General features: G+C 38.0%; 1 protein-coding gene across 1 annotated transcript in view; it reads right to left on the bottom strand.

Annotated features, from left to right (window-relative positions):
* The window catches only part of ncoa1 (nuclear receptor coactivator 1), a 41,268-nt gene that overhangs the window by 5,393 nt on the left and 18,459 nt on the right, over positions 1–17,416 (bottom strand). Inside the window, exons 9-19 of the mRNA XM_059355682.1 lie at positions 15,325–15,472; positions 13,161–14,145; positions 12,105–12,332; positions 10,111–10,456; positions 8,517–8,699; positions 7,250–7,364; positions 6,457–6,625; positions 4,424–4,741; positions 3,695–3,796; positions 1,608–2,043; positions 614–782 (exon numbers count right to left, since the gene is read on the bottom strand). Coding sequence (XP_059211665.1) covers positions 614–782; positions 1,608–2,043; positions 3,695–3,796; positions 4,424–4,741; positions 6,457–6,625; positions 7,250–7,364; positions 8,517–8,699; positions 10,111–10,456; positions 12,105–12,332; positions 13,161–14,145; positions 15,325–15,472 — 3,199 coding nt within the window. The remainder of the gene's footprint in view (positions 1–613; positions 783–1,607; positions 2,044–3,694; positions 3,797–4,423; positions 4,742–6,456; positions 6,626–7,249; positions 7,365–8,516; positions 8,700–10,110; positions 10,457–12,104; positions 12,333–13,160; positions 14,146–15,324; positions 15,473–17,416) is intronic.

The raw sequence follows: 17,416 nt of genomic DNA, 5'->3' as shown, positions 1-17,416 counted from the left end.
TAGAAGTGTAACATATGACATTTATTGATCATTTCACTCAAAAAGGATGCAACAAAGGATGGCTATTGGCATAGTAATAACACTGTGTGTAAATTATGTAACTTAAGAGAAATAAACGACTTAGGCAATTTTTTGAACATGCCTTTGTGACTTAAGCAAGATATGGTAACACTTTATTTTGAAGGTGTCTACATAAGAGTGACACAAGCCTGTCAGATACATGACATGACAAGTATCATGAGCATTAATGTTACTTCAAAGTGTCATTAATGTACATGACACATCCCATGTCATGTTTATGACACGCTCATGTCACTCTTATGTAGACACCTTCAAAATAAAGTGTTACCATATCTTGCTTAAGTCTCAAAAGCATGTTCAAAGTCACATTTTGACTTAGACATAATAAATCTGCTTAAGTCACACACTTGACATAGGCCATTATCTTAAAGGGGTAAAATCACATGATCTGATTAACTGAGGATGTAGGTGATTTCACCATAGGTGGCTATGAGGAGATGATTTAGGTAAAAAAACAAAACAATTTTGACAAAAAATGACTAAGGCGATTATTTTAACAGTGTGACGAAATGTAATGTTTGCATTAACCAACCTGTTGCTGCCCAGGCCTGTCTGTTGCCAGCTCTTCATTTCTGGTGACTGGTAGCCAGGGGGCGGGGCTTGCTGAAGCAGAGGACTCTGGGAGGTGGAGTTCTGAGGTGACAACAAGGGGCTGGTCGGGCTCATCTCAGGAGGGAACGAGGGGTCTTGCTGGGTTATAGCTTTAAACGAGGAAAAGTAGAGAAGTTAAGACAATTATCTTCAACTTTTTTTTTATTATATCATGATCATAAGAGACAACTGGTAATTTTGGGTTCTCTACCTTTGCTTTGACAAATTCTTGAAATGTTCTACTTTTTGCACCAAGCATGCTGTATTTTTTTTACTCTGTTTTCATCTTTTGCCCACAGTTTGTATTAAGACTGAACCTGCACTGAGTTTTCTGTTGATTAATTATATGTTGTCTGCTCTTTGCCAGTGTTAACTACTTATTTCCTCTTTGTGGGCTGACCATGTCCTTTTGAAACTAATAAAGGTGAATGCACTCATACACTTAAGGCAACAGAGAATTCACAGCAGTGCTGTGTCAAAGCCTGTTTTCGAGTTGATACGTGTGTCACCCTTCATAAATTTGAACCAAACCTTATTCCAAATCCTAACCACAAAGGGGGCTTTACGGGAAACATAATTTGATAATTGAACAGAATTGTGCAGGCCAGGTCTGATAAAACAAGCCCCAATGTCAGCCACATCGACATATAATTTAAAAAGAAGCTCTGAACCTCTCAGGGTTTGAGGTAAAGAGCACCACTGCACTAAACCAGGGGTCTCAAACTCAAATTTCAAAAATTTCAAAAATCTGAATTCAGAGTTGAGCAAACTCAAAAACAAAACTTAAAATATTTAGTTTAATTGTCCAACTTAAAATTTCAGTTTGTTGCCTTGAAATTTTGAGTTCAACCAACTTTTCTTTTTTTGCAGTGTATCGGTGGACCACTAGTTGAAAAGTAATAGATTTGTTTTGAGTAATGAGTGTGTTTCCTCACCAGCCCCTCCAAACTGCTGGAACAGGCCCTGCTGCAGTGAGGAGTTCACGGTGCTGCTGAACTGGCCCTGCACGCCGCCCATCAGCGTCTGGTTGTTTAAGGGGCCTCGGCCCGGCAGTTTGTTGTCCAGAGGGCCCCCGGTCATGGGGCTGAAGTGACTTGGTGAGGTAGGGGATTTTCCCGTCAATGGGTTGTACCCTGGTGGGAAGTTGAACTGCTGCTGTTGCTGCGGCTGCTGCTGCTGCTGTTGAGGCGTGGTTGGGGGACCTTTGGGGACCCTGGCAGTTCCGAGGGGCCCCACGGCGCCGGTCGGAGCGCCCGCCATGTTCTGTCTCATCAGCATGACCTTCTGCTGGAAGAGCTGGCGCTGGCGGTGCTGGATGCTGTAGAGCTCCCTCTGCCGCTGAGCCAGCATCTGGGCGTTCAGCGGAGGCTGCTGAGAGACAGGAAGCAGCATGTTACACAGGGATTAATCACTATTGTTTGAGTTGATATACAGTATGGTGCAAGGTTATAATAGTTTTTGATTTTTCATTAGTTTTAGTTTTAATTTCGTTGTCAATTTTTGTTTTCAAATTCAGTTAGTTTTAATTCGTTTTTAGAGTGAGTTTGCTAGTTTTGATTAGTTGTATTTTTTGGAAAATGCTTAGTTTTAGTTTAGTTTTAGTTGTTTTGTAATGGGGTATTTGTTGGGTGCCAGATTCAATAAAGTCACAATAAATGTTTCCTTTATTTCCTTTGTCTGATCCATCTCAGCCCCAATAAGTTTATTAAGTCATAAAACCAGATAGATGAAATAGATTTCATATCAACCAAAAAGGTTTACGTATGAAAAAAGTTGACAAAGACGAAAATTAAGGACATTTTCACTATAATTTTAGTTTTAGTTTTAGTTTTTAGTTTTGTAACCACAAAATACAGTTTCAGTTTTTCCGTTTTTTAAAAACTCTAGTTTTTATTTTTATTTCAGTTAACGAAAATGTGTTTTCAATTCTAGTTTTCGTTAACTATAATAACCTTGGTATGGGTATGGTGAACTGTGAGCAAAAAGCCAATGCATAGCAGGAACATCTGCATTAATCTGGAGTCATGTTTCTCATCAGCCTATGGATTAAATCATCAATATTCATCTCTTAGCTCTGTTTTTAGTCTCTATCGACTACTGGGAAATATCTATTAAGGACTGAAGCTCCCACAATATAACTAACTTATTAACTAATTAATAAATGAATTATTAATGACTCAATAGACAGATTAAGATGCCATTAAATATATAAAATAATATTAAAAATAAATGTAGACATGAATAAATTGATAAAACTTCATAAACGTACATTTTAATTAAATATTTATTTTAATTAATTTGCTTCTTTATTACTTTATTTAACTTAATTTATTTATTCCTCTATTTACCTCTGAATAATTTTCTTTCTTATTTATTTATTATTAATATACATTTTAAATGCATTTTTTACTTTACAATATATATATTTTAAATTAATTAATTAATTAATTTTATTATGTACTAATTTATGTATTATTATACTTGTTTATTTCTGTACTATTTGCTTAAAACATTTCTTATTTATCATGCAATTTTTGGTTTATTAAATGGCATTTATTTATTTAATTTGCCAGCTTCCGTCCTCTATAATATCTTCCTTTTATCTGCTAAATGCTCCTCTTTGTTCACCAGCTTGCCACTCACATAAAAGCTTTTTTAATATTTTTTTTTTTACTGGAAACAGCTACACGGTGCTGCTGGAAATGACGCAAATAACAGCAGCGAAGCCAACCATCGAAATTACAGGCTGCGTAACCAAAACAACAAGCCAATAGATAATGAAAAGCTCTGCGGAGCCGAGAGGAGGAAGCTGATGATTATTATCTGCGTTTTATCACTACGAGCAACCCTGCACTTAGTTATTTGATCCACTGAAAATAGAAAAAATATTGATTACAGCAGCTTCGAGTGCTGTTTCAACAAAGTGGTTGAATCTAAGCAAACTAATTATTTAGGTAGAGGTTCCGGCTGTGTAGAAAAACAGCAGTGGGCGGTCGGGGTGAGCAGGTTTCATGTGACTCACCTGTGAGGGCATCTGAGGCTGCTGGACCCCCTGACGGATCCCCATGTTCACATGCTGGGCTCCTCCGGGAAACGGACTCATGCCTGCCATCCTGTTCTGGAGCTGAGAGAGAAAAATAAGCAGCGGTCAGACAGGTGTTGGGAGGAGGAGGAGGGGCAGGATTATAACAGCAAGTCATTGGATAAGATATACATTTAGACCAGGGGTCTCAAACTCAAATTACCTGGGGGCTGCTGGAGGCAGTATCAAAATGACCAACAAAAGACACAAAATGACCACAAATAAAAAGAGACAAAATGACCAAAAAAGACACAAAATGACAGAAAAAAAAAACTAAATTACCTTAAGAAACAAAATGACCAAAAAAGGCAGAGTCACTAAAAAATATACAAAATGACCAAAAAAAGACACAAAATGAATAAGTAGACAAAAAAATAAAAAAAAGACACAGAATTACCAAAAATTACACACAATTATAAAAAAAAGACAAAATTATTTTAAAAAAGACAAAATTACCAAAAAAAGACACAAAATTACAAAAAAAGACATAGAATTACCAAAAAAGACACAAAATTAAAAAAATAGACAAAATTATTTAAAAAAGACACAAAATACCAAAAAAGACACAAAATTACAAAAAAAAAAAAAAAGTGTATCCTGAAAGTGTTGTAAAAGCTTCCCCCTTTACTGACACAGAGTCAGGATGAAGGTGTGTGTGTGGGCCCTCACCTGCTGCGGGCCCTGCAGCCTCTGCTGCAGCTGCAGGCGGAGCTGGTTGGGGGGCAGCCTGAGCTGAGGTCCCATCCCCTGCGGCCGCGTCATGCCCGGCCTCAGCCCGATGCCCGCCGTGGCGCCGGGGAAAGCCCCTCGGGGGGCTCCGAAGCCCAGACCCTGCGGCCCCACCGTGGCCAGCTCTGGAGCAAACTGAGCTGGTGGAGCTGCTGTGAACTGGGAAGGGTAGGTGGGGAGTTTGGAGTCCATGGAGCCGGGGCTGGCAGTGGGTTGCTGAGATGGGAAGTTTTGGGGCAAAGGGTCGAAACAGCCGCCCTGGAAGAGACAAAGACATATTAATGGTTGGTTCCTAGGTTTTAACCCTCTATGGTACAATGTGGCCCTCAGGCAACATACCCATTTTTAACCTGTCAAATTTCTACAATGCATATTTTTGAGTGATGCAATACTTTAAAAAGAAGGAAGAGTATAGGGAAGCAATAGCAATGCTTTAATTTATGGGTCTCAAACTCGCGGCCCGCAGGCCAATTGCGACCCTCATGACAATATTTTGTGGCCCCTACCTTGATATGAAAGTTTAATGTGAGTTTTATATGAATGGCACTTTACCATTTTTAAAAAAATAATTCTGTGTCTTTTTTGTAAATTTGTGTCTTTTTTAAATAGTTTTGTGTCTTTTTTAAATAGTTTTGTGTCTTTTTTTGGGTAATTTTGTGTCTTTTTTTGTGGTAATTTTGTGTATTTTTTTTTGGTAATTTTGTGTCTTTATTAAATAATTTTGTGTATTTTTTTAAACAATTGTATTTTTAAAATAATTGTGTCTTTTGGCAATTCTGTGTCCTTTTATTGGTCATTTTGTTTCTTTTAATTTATTTATTTTTCTGTCATTTTGTGTCTTTTTAGGTCATTTTGTTTCTTTTTTTAAGTAATTTAGTTTTTTTCTGTTATTTTGTGTCTTTTTTGGGTCATTTTTTGTCTTTTTTTTGTAATTTTGTAACTTTTTTGGTAATTCTGTGTTTTTTGGTAATTTTGGTCATTTTGATACTGCCTCCAGCAGCCCCCAGGTAATTTGAGTTTGAGACCCCTGCTTTAATTTGTCACATGACCTCCAGGAGGCCATATTGAAAGCCTATTTTGCAGACTTTTCCAAAGGAAACAGCTTTGCCATTTTGTGCCACAAAAAAATCACTCAAAACGTCATTTCCTGGCCCTTTACCATCTGGAAAAAAATATATATTCCTACTGATAGGTGAGTAAACCTTCATTTTTGATAGTTTCATACACTTTGAGTGTTCAAGACATTCATTTCAATGGGTCGTTGGTTCAATGGTACAATGTTTCCTACACGCAACATTCAGACAAGAAACCGGTTAAAAAAAGTTCCTTTTATATTGTTTTTAAATTTAAAATGTTATGCATTGTACCCTGTTGAAGCTACTGAATCTTTTACATGTGTTTTTTAAATAAATTATGTTAAAAAATTCATTTTATAAACTTTGTTTTTCACTTGTGCACCGTTATGGTACAATGTTTTACAAAATTTCTTCAGATTATGTTTATTTAGTCTATTTTAAGACACTCCAAACATTTTTTTCCTAACTGGCATCATAATGCGTACACCACAGAGGGTTAATTAAACTTTGAAAAGTCTGAACGTGGTTTACAGACTGCCTGACTGCCCTCTTCTTCTTCTTCTTCTTCTTCTTCTATTTGTTATAATGAACGAGATGAGGCAGAAGAGCCCGTGATAACAGCCAACATATACATTCTGAGCAGACGTCAGAGTGTTTGGTAGCTAAAGTAAAGTGGGAGGTGTGTGGCAAGAACAGCTGAACCGGAGTAAAGTTGTGTGAAAACACCTCCTGTTTTACTTGAAAGCATTCCAGCAGGGTTTTTGCCAAATGCAGCTTAATGATGAATCCCTGATCTTAAAAAGAAATATGTAGAGCCTTTCTTACTCCCCTACTACACTCTTTACACATTGTGCACATGTGCTCTCTTTAAGCATTACGGTTTTTAATGAGTCGTACCTGCACCAGTTTGTCGATCCCCAGAGCTTTGTCCAGCTCCGCCAGTTCACTCTCATCAGTCCCACTGAGGAAGGAGACGAGCTGCTCCAGCAGAGCTTTCTCATCGTTTCGGCCCTCTGGTGTGGTCGGAGGACCCAGCACTTCATCCAGCGTACAGGGCACACACTGCCTGCTCACACACAGACATCCTATGTTAGCACCTGCATTACTGGAGGAGAATACAGTGTTTCCCCGACCATTATATTGGGGGACGCCCCGCCCCTTTTGATGATCAAGTTCATTTAATTTTCTATAGAGATCCAAACCACAACAAAAGTCATTTAACCCTCTGGAGTCCCGGAAATCGCCGGAGCACGACTTCTTCATGACGGCACAACTTAAAAACGAAGTGTAAAAAATAAAAATACAAACCGGGGGAGGGTTGGGTTGCAAATTTACTAGACTAAAGTGCCAAATCTACAAGAAAAAAATGTGCAGATTTAAAGTGGCAAATCTGTGTGAAAAAAGTCGCAGATTTACGAGAAAAAAACCACCACTTTAAATCTCATAAATCCGCATATATTTTTTTCCTTGTAGATTTGTCACTTTTACCCTCGTAAACTTTTACTCGAAATATTACCTCCCTCCACCGGGTCTGTATGTTTTTTTTTTTTTTTTTTTTTTTTTACACATTCTGGCTGTATGTAATATCTTCCAATTTCGAGGGTTGTAGTTTGGAATTTGCAAGTATTTCAATGAGTGCCCTATTAAGGGTTAAATGATGATTGAGTATTGACAGCAGAGCAATACTTACTCTTGTGGTGATGCCAAGGGCGCTTGTAAAGATGTTCCAAGACCGTCGAAGGACAAGGTGTCGGACAGAGCCAGAGGCTGGAACTGGGAGTCTCCCACATCCATCTTGGATAGGCCTGAAACAAGATTTTAACAGTTTTAAAAGAGAAAAAAAATACTAAAAACAACCTAAAAGGCAGCTACAAGCACTGAATTGGGACACAAAATAACCAGATGCAACAAGAATGAATTAAATCATAGACTTACTTCCAGTTAATATACAAAACTTCTTTAAGGGTCGAGATGGGGGATATCAATTGAGGAGGTCAAATAACTTTAAAGTCATCAAAAAACGTACAAATAGGAAAAAGGTTTTGCATTCCATTCAGCAGAGATAAAAAATATGGAATAGGATGTGTGAAGAATTAAAACAATGTTCAAACATTAAACACTTCAAAATCAAATATAAAGAGCATGTCTTCACACCATATAGGGATGAAAACGGGTGTGTGAAATGACAATAGGTGGTTATTGTTGACGTTTTATTATTTAAATGTATTATTAGTATTTTTCTTTTTTATGTGTTGTTTGTTCATTGTTGTCTCATTGTGACTACATGGGTGTAAGTGTACTTATGTGTGTGTAAGATAACAACAAGTTATGTATGTTAATAATGGTAATAATATGTTTATATACTAAATTACTATGTGTTATACATACATATATATAAATATTATTGTTATATAACTGAATATAGTAAATTAACATAGGGAGAAGGGATTTAATAAGCCTTGACTCCGTTTGAACACAAATAAGTGTTGTCTTGTTGTTTCATTTTGTGTTGTCTTGTATTTATTGCTGTTCATTTGTTTGTAATTGTTCATCTTTTATTTCGTGTTCAAATAAATTCTCAATCTATATAAATAAAGTATAAAGAGGGTAGAAATCAGTTTAAAATCTTGCTTTTTAATTCAAAATGTCCACCTTGCTGCAATGATGCAACATCATTCTGCTCTTTTGAACTATGCTGCAAACATCTATCACTTGTGGGGTCACATATGTAACAGGATACAGGCTGCCACACCCAGTGGTGATACTGAGAGTGGTCATTTATGTAAGAGTACTAAAAAGAGGTCAGCTGAACAATGACTTACTGCTACAGAAGATTTAGTGTCAAGTTACTAAAAAACACGGTTCCCACAGGGGTCGTGTGAGCACATTCTGGGATTTTTCTTTTCCGCTGACTAACGGTGACTCTTTAACTGTGGGTGTTGTGTTTTCTTGCATACCAGTGCTTGAACTGAATGGGTTGATAACTTCTGCCTCTGGGAAGGGGCTGCTGTCTTTGGGGGTCTGGAAGGGGTCTCCCTGTCCCTGGTTCTGTGTCTGGTTTGGAGTGGGGGGGCTGCAGAAGTCAAAGGATGTCTGACTCTGGAGGCTGCAGCCGGAGGGCGGGCCGCCGTCACTGAGTCCTGAGGAGGAAACACACACAGACACACAAAAAATTATTTATTAATAATAATAATAATAATAATAATAATAATAATAATAATAATAATAATAATAAAAATAGCAAAAATAATAATAAAAAAATGGCTCAATAGATAGATAAGGATGTCATGAAATGTATAAAATAAAAATTATAAAAATAAATGTAGCCATGATTAAATTCATAAAAATTCATAAACATGAATTTTAATAAAATATAAATTTAATTTGATTTGCTTCTTTAATTATTGAAATTGTAGTTATTCCTCTATTTATTTACTTACCTGAATAATTTTCTAATTTATTTATTTATATTTATTATTCATATACATTTTTTAAATGCATTTTTTAATTTTTTAAACGCATTTATGTATTTATTTAATGAATTAATAAATAAACAAATAAATAATAATAATTTTAAAAATATTAATATTAAAAAATTATTTGTTTAAATTTTGATACACAGATTCAAGACTTAAAAAAAATATGTATGTATATTATGGTTCCTTCTTTGGTCTGTTGACACTGCAGTATCTCCTGATAGCCACCAGGAGGCACAGACACCAACAATGTGTAGGTAAATAAATGAATGAATAAATATATTAATAGAAAGCATTCTGGATCATAGTACTATAATGGATCCTACTACTACTACTACTACTACTGATAATAATAATAATAATAATTGTAATAAAGTATTTAAAATCCAGTTTAAAAAAATGAAAATGGTTTCATTCAAACACTGAAAAAATCTAAATATATAACAATAAATCTAATTATATAAAAATAATAAATAAAATAATTACAATTTTAATAATCATACAAAATTATTTCAAACCTAGTTTTAAAAAATTAAAAATAAAGGCATGAAAACGGTTGAATTCAGACACTAGAAACCCCAAATAATAATATTTATAATATAATTATATGACAATAATAATAATAAACTAATAAATACTATAATAATAATAAAATATTTAAATCCAGTTTAAAAAAATGAAAATGGTTTCATTCAAACACTGAAAAAAAACTAAACATATAACAATAAATCTATTTATATAAAAATAATAAATAAAATGATAATAATCATAATACAAAATTATTTCAAACCAAGTTTTAAAAAATAAATTAAAATTAATGAATTAATGAAATGAATGAAAACTGTTGAATTTAGACACTAAAAAACCCAAATAATATTTATAAATATAATTATATGATAATAATAAAATACATATTTTCTTAAAACACTCAGCAGCAGTTAATTAAATTAAATTAAATTAAATACAGATACTGCACTTTATAACCCCAGTGTCTTTAGTTTGTTTGTAGGAGATATTTCATGCTTCCCTCCTCTACATGACGCCCCCCCCCCTTTCTGCTGAGGAGAAACTGTACCTCTGTTAGGAGTGCCGGGAGGCTCTCTCTTCACATTTACGTTGCGGGGAGTGCTGGCCTCGCTGGGCTGGAGCTGAGTGGGTGACTGCAGTTTGAGCTGGGGGGAGGGGGAGTGGAGCTGGGGTGACGGCGACTGCAACTGGGGAAGGGGTGGCTGGGACAGGGGGGACTGGAGCTGAGGCAGGGGGGACTGGAGCTGAGCTGGGGGCTGCGGGGCTGGAGAGTGGAGTTGGGGGCCTCCTCCAGGGGTTGTTGAATCCTCACTTCCCTGTTTGGCCCCACTCGGGCCTCTCAGGCCAGGCAGCAGCTGGGTGAGAGGGTCCATGTCAACAGGGCCACCAGAGATCTGTGGGTGGGAAACGGAGAGTGGAGCAGAAACAAATGAGAAGGGATAGAGACGAGGAAAGAGACGGGGCGGAGGAATGAAGGGTGTAATGGCGTGAAAGAGTAAAGAATTAAAGAATAATGGGTGGCAGAGGAGGGGGGGCAGGGGATCAGTGACAGAGAGATGGGGAGAGACAAAAGGTCAAAGGCCAGTGAGCTTCAAAGGCTGCAGCTGGTAGCTCAGCCTACAGTGGAGACAAAGTCCAAGAAAATAAACATTCAACATGATTTACAATGGCTGTCAGGCAACTGCCAATGCAGGAGCAAAGCTCAATAGAGGGAAAAATTCCTCCGCTTAATTGTGAAATATTCCTTCACACAGAGCGCCGGTGCAACGTTTGAAATAAACGGCGCACATTTAAATCATCGTTGTTGTTACAGTTCGGGAGTCGTGACAGTTAACGGGACCGAGTTGGACGGAGGCCGGTGGAGTCTGACCACAATTTACAATTTTACCACAAATGCATTGACTTGCATTGAATGCATGTTCGACTTGGCTTGATTAAAGCTGGAGTAGGCGTTTTTTTTCTGCTTCTGATACTGATGTTTTTATCAGTGATTCTATGAGAATTATCTTCTGGTTCCTTTGCAAACTTGAGCTATTCACATAAACATGAACTTGAATTAGCCGTAGCTGACTTGGGTGACATTTTCTCTAATTTCTTAACACTTAACTGATACTGACACGTGATTTATTGCATTTACTGTCAGACTCTTTAGTGACAGTTAACGGGACTGAGTTGGACGGAGGCCGGTGGAGTCCGAGCCACTTTCTGGCTGTTGACAGTTTGGTTTACCACAAATGCATTGCATTGAATGCATGTTCGACTTGGCTTGATTAAAGCTGGAGTAGGCAGTTTTCTTCTGCAAAAGCTTAAACAAATTTGAAAACAGAAGCCCTCATCCTGCACACTCATTATAATCCTCCTGATTCTGATACTGGTGTTTTTATCAGCGATTCTATGAGAATTATCCTCTGGTTCCTTTACAAACTTGAGCTATTCACATAAACATGAACTTGAATTAGCCGTAGCTGACTTTGGCTACATTTTCTCTAATTTCTAAACACTTAACTGATACTGACATGTGATTTATTGCATTAATTGTCAGACTCTTTATTATAAGACCATCTTTCTTTTTCCAGGTAGCTTTGCAGTGTAGGCTGTTGTTGCCAATGCTGGAAAAGCAACTTTTTCTGCAGGATTTTCTGCCCTTAAATCAGGTTTTGACCATCTAAAGGGATGTGCACGTGTGTCTTCATTTGAAGAACAGCCATCTCTCTGAATTGACCTGCGATTGCTAAAAATCTCCTTTAACAGCTTTTCTAAAGCCTGAAATGGAGCCAAAAGGAGGTGCAGAAGTCTAGTTTTTTCTCAGACCACTTGACTTAAATATTTTGAAGATCATTATGGATTTTTTGCCCGATGACACAAAGAACGTCCCAGCTTCCTCAGACCTATTTTCTGCACACATACATCTTGTAATACATCTTTTGTGTCCTACACTTCCATCTATTCCACACAAATAACATTCTACTAGGATAATTGCTCCGATGTAAAATCTTCGGACTAGTTTGTGTTAAAACAAGTTGCCCAGACGTCGGCTGTTACCGTGGAGTCCCGGCTGTCCTTGCGGCTGTCTCTGCGGTTCTCCCCGACGGGGCTGGATTTGGGGCTGATGCAAGCGGAGGTGCTGCAAACTCCTGCAGGTTTGGCTGCTCCTCCTGCTGCAACAGTCAAGCCGGCGCAGGGCAGTCCGTCCACGCTGACTCTCTTCTCCACTTTAACCCGGACTGTCTGCAGACTGAGGGCAGATGGAGGCGGCAGGTCCCCCAAATCCTTCAGAAAACAAACAATGTTAGTGTTTTGAATGGTGTCATGGCAAAAATGATGGATTTTACCAGCAGAAACCAATATTTATGAAGATACTTTATTAATCCCACAATGGGGAAATTCAACCTCTACATTTAACCCATCCTTTTTTACACACAAGTGAACACACAATGCAAGGAGTAGTGGGCACATTACTGTGCAGGGGGGTTAGGTGCCTTGCTCAAGGGCATTTCAGTCCTAGACCTGTCAGTCCAGGGATTCGAACCAGCAACTCTCCAGTTACAAGCCCGATTCCTAACCTCTAGGCCACGGACTGCCCTGAATTAAATATTTAAAGTAATTGCTGATAAATTTGTGGATAATGAAAACTAAAAATTGGGTTGTCAAAAGTATCGATACTCAAAAAAGTATCGATACTAAAACGTTGTATCCGGATACGATACTCATTTTCAAAAGTATCGATAGTTTATTGTTGTGTGTAAAGCATAGCCAAGGAAGGAACAGCATACAACCTCAAAATATTGTTCTAATTGTTATTGTTTATTGTATTTATTAATTTTTGCACTACCTCAGACCTGAAGCTTGTTATCATAGTTGCAGTTTCTTTTTGCACAACTGTTTTTTTGTTATAAATATTTAACCTGTGGTTCTGTTCATTTTTACATGTTGCATTTTTCTTGTTAATAAAAATATTTCTGTTAAATTTTGGGGTCTTTGTTTTTATCCTGGTGGTATCGAAAATGGTATCGAGTTGAACATTTTAGTATCGTGACAACCATACTCTTAATACATAAAAAATGAAATGCACAGGATATTAGACATGTCGAGGCTCACCTTTTCATCCGTGTCCAGGAGGAAGCGGAGCAGTTGGTGGTCCTGTGGCTCTCTGGAGCTGGACTTAGGAGGTGATGTGGTCTGAGCCGGACTGGCAGACGGCTCCCTCTTGATCTCGACGTCGTTTTTGTTTAGTCCGTCCTCAGTGGTGGCGGAGGCATCGTTGGGACTGGTGTCCTGGAGCAGCCGATGCAGGATCTTATGTCGCTCGGTGAGCGTGCTGTGGGAGGCGGGGCACTGAGGGGCGGGGGGCGGGTTCGGTGGATGAGGTGATGAGGTGCAGTGGATTCTGTTGTTGTTGTTAGATTCAGCTCCTGTCCCATTGCTATCCAGGAGCTGATTGAGTCTGGGGTTCCCCAGCTGTGAGGCAGAAGGAAGGGGGGCTTTAACAGAGTCCTCTCCCCCTCCTTCTCCTCCCTCTGGCGGCTTTGCAGACGGAGGGCGAGTGGAGGAGCCGGTGGGTGTACTGGCTTGTCTCTGGAGGACCGGAGACGACAGGGAGAAGGACCCCGCCGACCCACCGATGGCGCCGCTGCTACCATCGCCGCCAGACTGCTGCCTGGTGAGGCCGCCTCCACCACTAAGGTCCCCGGCTGGGGAGTGGAGGCCCGGTGTGGAAGGAGAGAAGGGGTTCCCCGGGACCCGGGGGCTCCCCCCTAACCCAGGACTGGCCCGTGGCATCCTGGGCGACATAAAAGAGGTAGGGGTGGCTGTGAGTGGGCTGCTCAGAGGAGAGGGGCTGTTGACCTGCTGGGGGCAGGTCCGATTGGGCGTCAGGTAGCCTGTGGGTGTGGCTGGGTTATGTCCGTGGGGGGAGGTGTTGGTGTTGTTGGGGTGGAGGCCCGAGGTGGCAAGGCCTGAGCCTTGGGTCCAGTTACTGCCGGGGGGGAGGGTCGGGGAGCGGGAAGGAGTCTGGGCAAGGCTGCCGAGGGTCGGTGGAAGGCTGGGGTTAGTGTTTTCCTGAGAGCTAGCAGTGTTGTGTTCCCTGGAGGAGAATGAAAGATAGAACCTGAGGAGATCATGTAGCACCCTATAATGTAGTCATTTCCTGATAATGTAATAACGCCTGAACATGTAATAAAATTTGCACTTAACTTGATCGAAAATGTAATAAAACCCAATAATGTAATAATAAGATTTTGATTTTTCTTTATCTGTATAGGGCCTTCTGGATCATAGCATTATAATGGACCCTACTACTACAACTGACAATAATAATAATAATAATAATAAAAATAATAAAAACTAAAAAATACAATAATAATAATAATACTAAATTATTTAAAATCCAGTTTAAATTCAAACACTGAAAAAAACCTAAATATATAACAATAAATCCAATTATATAATAAAATAATAATAATAATAATACAAAATTATTTAAAACATAGTTTAAAAAAAATAATAAAAAGACATGAAAATTGTTGAATTCAGACACTAAAAAACAAACAAATATTTACAAATATAATTATATGCACCTTATGATGTAATAATTTCCTGATAATGTAATAAAATTTGTACTTAACTCGATCGAAAATGTAATAAAACCCAATTATGTAATAATCAATCAATCAATCAGACTTTATTTGTATAGCACTTTTCATACAAGAGAAATGTAACACAAAGTGCACCACATAAAAAAAGGAGAAAATAATAATAATAATTCCTGTCACCCTGTCCTGTCCAGGCCTTTGTCATGTTTTATGTATGTTAAGTATATGTTTGGACGGGTTAATGGCTAATTTTGTTGTCCTAGATCTTGTTACTCTGTCTTAAGTTTGCTCTTGAAAATATGACACAACTTCAGCAACACTGTAATAAAACATCCTGACTGATATTGTAATAACATTCTTACAGATAATGTAATACCTTATTACATTATTGGGAGTTTATTACATTTTCAGGAAGTTGTTTTGTTGCTTTGTGGTTGTTTTCATGAGGTAGTGATGTTGGAAATCAGTGAAATCAGTGGCTTATCTGAAACTTATCTGAGCTGGAATTCTATCAGTTAGGATATTTTTATTACATTATAAGTGAAGTTATTACATTATTGGGTTTTAAGTGCAAATTTTATTACATAATCAGGAAATTATCACATTATAGGGTGCTACAGACCATGTGGCTGAGCTAAAAAGTGCTGCAGAAATGAGCAAAAGGACGGTACCTGTCAATAGTGTGAATGCCCATAATGAAGGGCTGTACGTCAGGGTTGGGGGGGCAGCAGAACTTGCAGCGGGTCTGAGCGCTGAGCGGGGTGCCATCACTTAACGTGAAATGGTACAACGGGCTGATGGCGGTGCCGTGGGTCATCACTGATGGAGATACAAACACCCAAACACGGGACAAGAGGAAAAAAAAGGCAAACACAGGGTTTAGACTTTGGCCTCATCTCTTGTTTGTTCATTTCCCAGATGTGTCCGGGCTTAAAGCGCTCTGACTCACATAAAGGCCAAATTGATACCTCTGCATCAAGGTGTTGCAGCAGCTGTGAGTGATTCCAGTGTTGGGATAATCAGATGCTGGTCTATCTTCCCTTTATCCTATCAACTATCTGCATGCATTTATTTTGTACATGGTAATTATGGTCTTATTCTCTCACAATCACCTTGTAACACAGAATGATAAAAAAAAGAAGGCTAGCACTTCAAACAGCTTACCCAGATGAGGAAAGGCATTTTTCCCAGCAATACAGAAACAAACATGTTTAAAAATAGAAAATGGTCTTTGATGCTTCTCCACCAAAATGCTCAACTGTGGTTTGGATTAACTGGATCAATATCTAAGATGATGTCAACATTTTGAAAACTGCAATTTTAGATTACAGGATTCTGATATCAACTGTTGTTCAGCTGTTTGCAATAAGCCTTAAATTAAACAAAGATCAATTTGTATAATATGTTTGAGGATACTGTCCTGGTTTTAGCAGGTAGAATATAATAATTTCAAGCCTAAAGTTATTATTTTAAATTTCAAGCAAACTGCTAAATCTGACTGTAGAGGCTTGCATAGACCATATGACATTTTAAGGGGGCTTTAATTTTGAAAATCCACATGAATATGTCCTGATATTATCACTCTTAGGTTATCTGAAGTTAAATAAGTCCTTAGCAACAGCTGTAGCAACACCTGTTTCATTTTAAACCTAGCTTTGAATTTAGTGGGAACATAGCTCATAAAATAAATTTTAATGTGCTTTAATTTTGAAAATACACATCAGAAAGTCCTGATATTACCCAAGTGACACTCTGAAGTGGTCTGCTTTCATTCTGAAGTGAAATTAGTCTGTGGCAACAGGCTGTTTCCTTTTTATTCTAATTTATAATCTAAATTTAGAGTGGCATAACTCATAAATAACATTTTAGGGGTTTTATTTTGAAAATCCACATCAGAATATCCTCATTTTATCCAAGTAACACATCAAGGCTGTCAACTATTATTTTGAGGTAAAATCAGTCTGAGGCAACAGGCTGTTTCCTTTTTATTCTAATCTATAATTTAAATTTATAAGGAGCATACCTCCCAAAGGACATTTTAGAAGGGTTTTACTTTGAAACCCCCCCATCAGAATGTCCTCAATTAGCTGTCTACTATTATTTTGAAGTAAAATTAGTATGTGGCAACAGCCTGTTCTCTTTTAATTCTAATCTATAATCTACATTTAGAGAGAGCATAACTCCTATATGACATTTTAGAGGGCTTTTATTCTGAAAAGCCACATCAGAATGTGCTGATAACGCATCAAGGCTATCTACTATTATTTTGAGGTAGAATTAGTCCGTGGTAACAGACTGTTTCCTTTTTATTCTAATCTATGATCTAAGACTAGAGGAAGAATAACTCATATAGAACATTTTAGGGGGCTTTTATTTTGAAAACACAGATCAGAATGTCCTGATATTGTCCAAGTAACTCACCAAGGCTGTCTACTATTATTGTGAGGTAAAATTAGTCTGAGGCAACAAGCTGTTTTTACCTTTAAAATTCGGATTTCTGAATCAGAGGGAACACAGCTTGCATATGACGTTTAAGGGGGCTTTAATTTTGAAATTCCACATTGGCATGACCTAATGACTTTTCTTACATAACAGTACATGAAGTATATCTTTGTGTTTTGATCCTCATTCTTCTTCTTGCCTTTACAATCTTTCCTGTGCTTTCCACAAGATAAATCTACATTCACAGCTCACTAACTCGAATCGGAGAGTTTTTGAAATGTAGCGTTCAATGTGATCTTTTATAATGGCATTCAAGTGGTG

This window comes from Centropristis striata, chromosome 18 (assembly GCF_030273125.1).
Source record: "Centropristis striata isolate RG_2023a ecotype Rhode Island chromosome 18, C.striata_1.0, whole genome shotgun sequence".
NCBI classification, from domain to species: domain Eukaryota; kingdom Metazoa; phylum Chordata; class Actinopteri; order Perciformes; family Serranidae; genus Centropristis; species Centropristis striata.
This window is presented reverse-complemented; position numbering and strand designations above follow the sequence as displayed.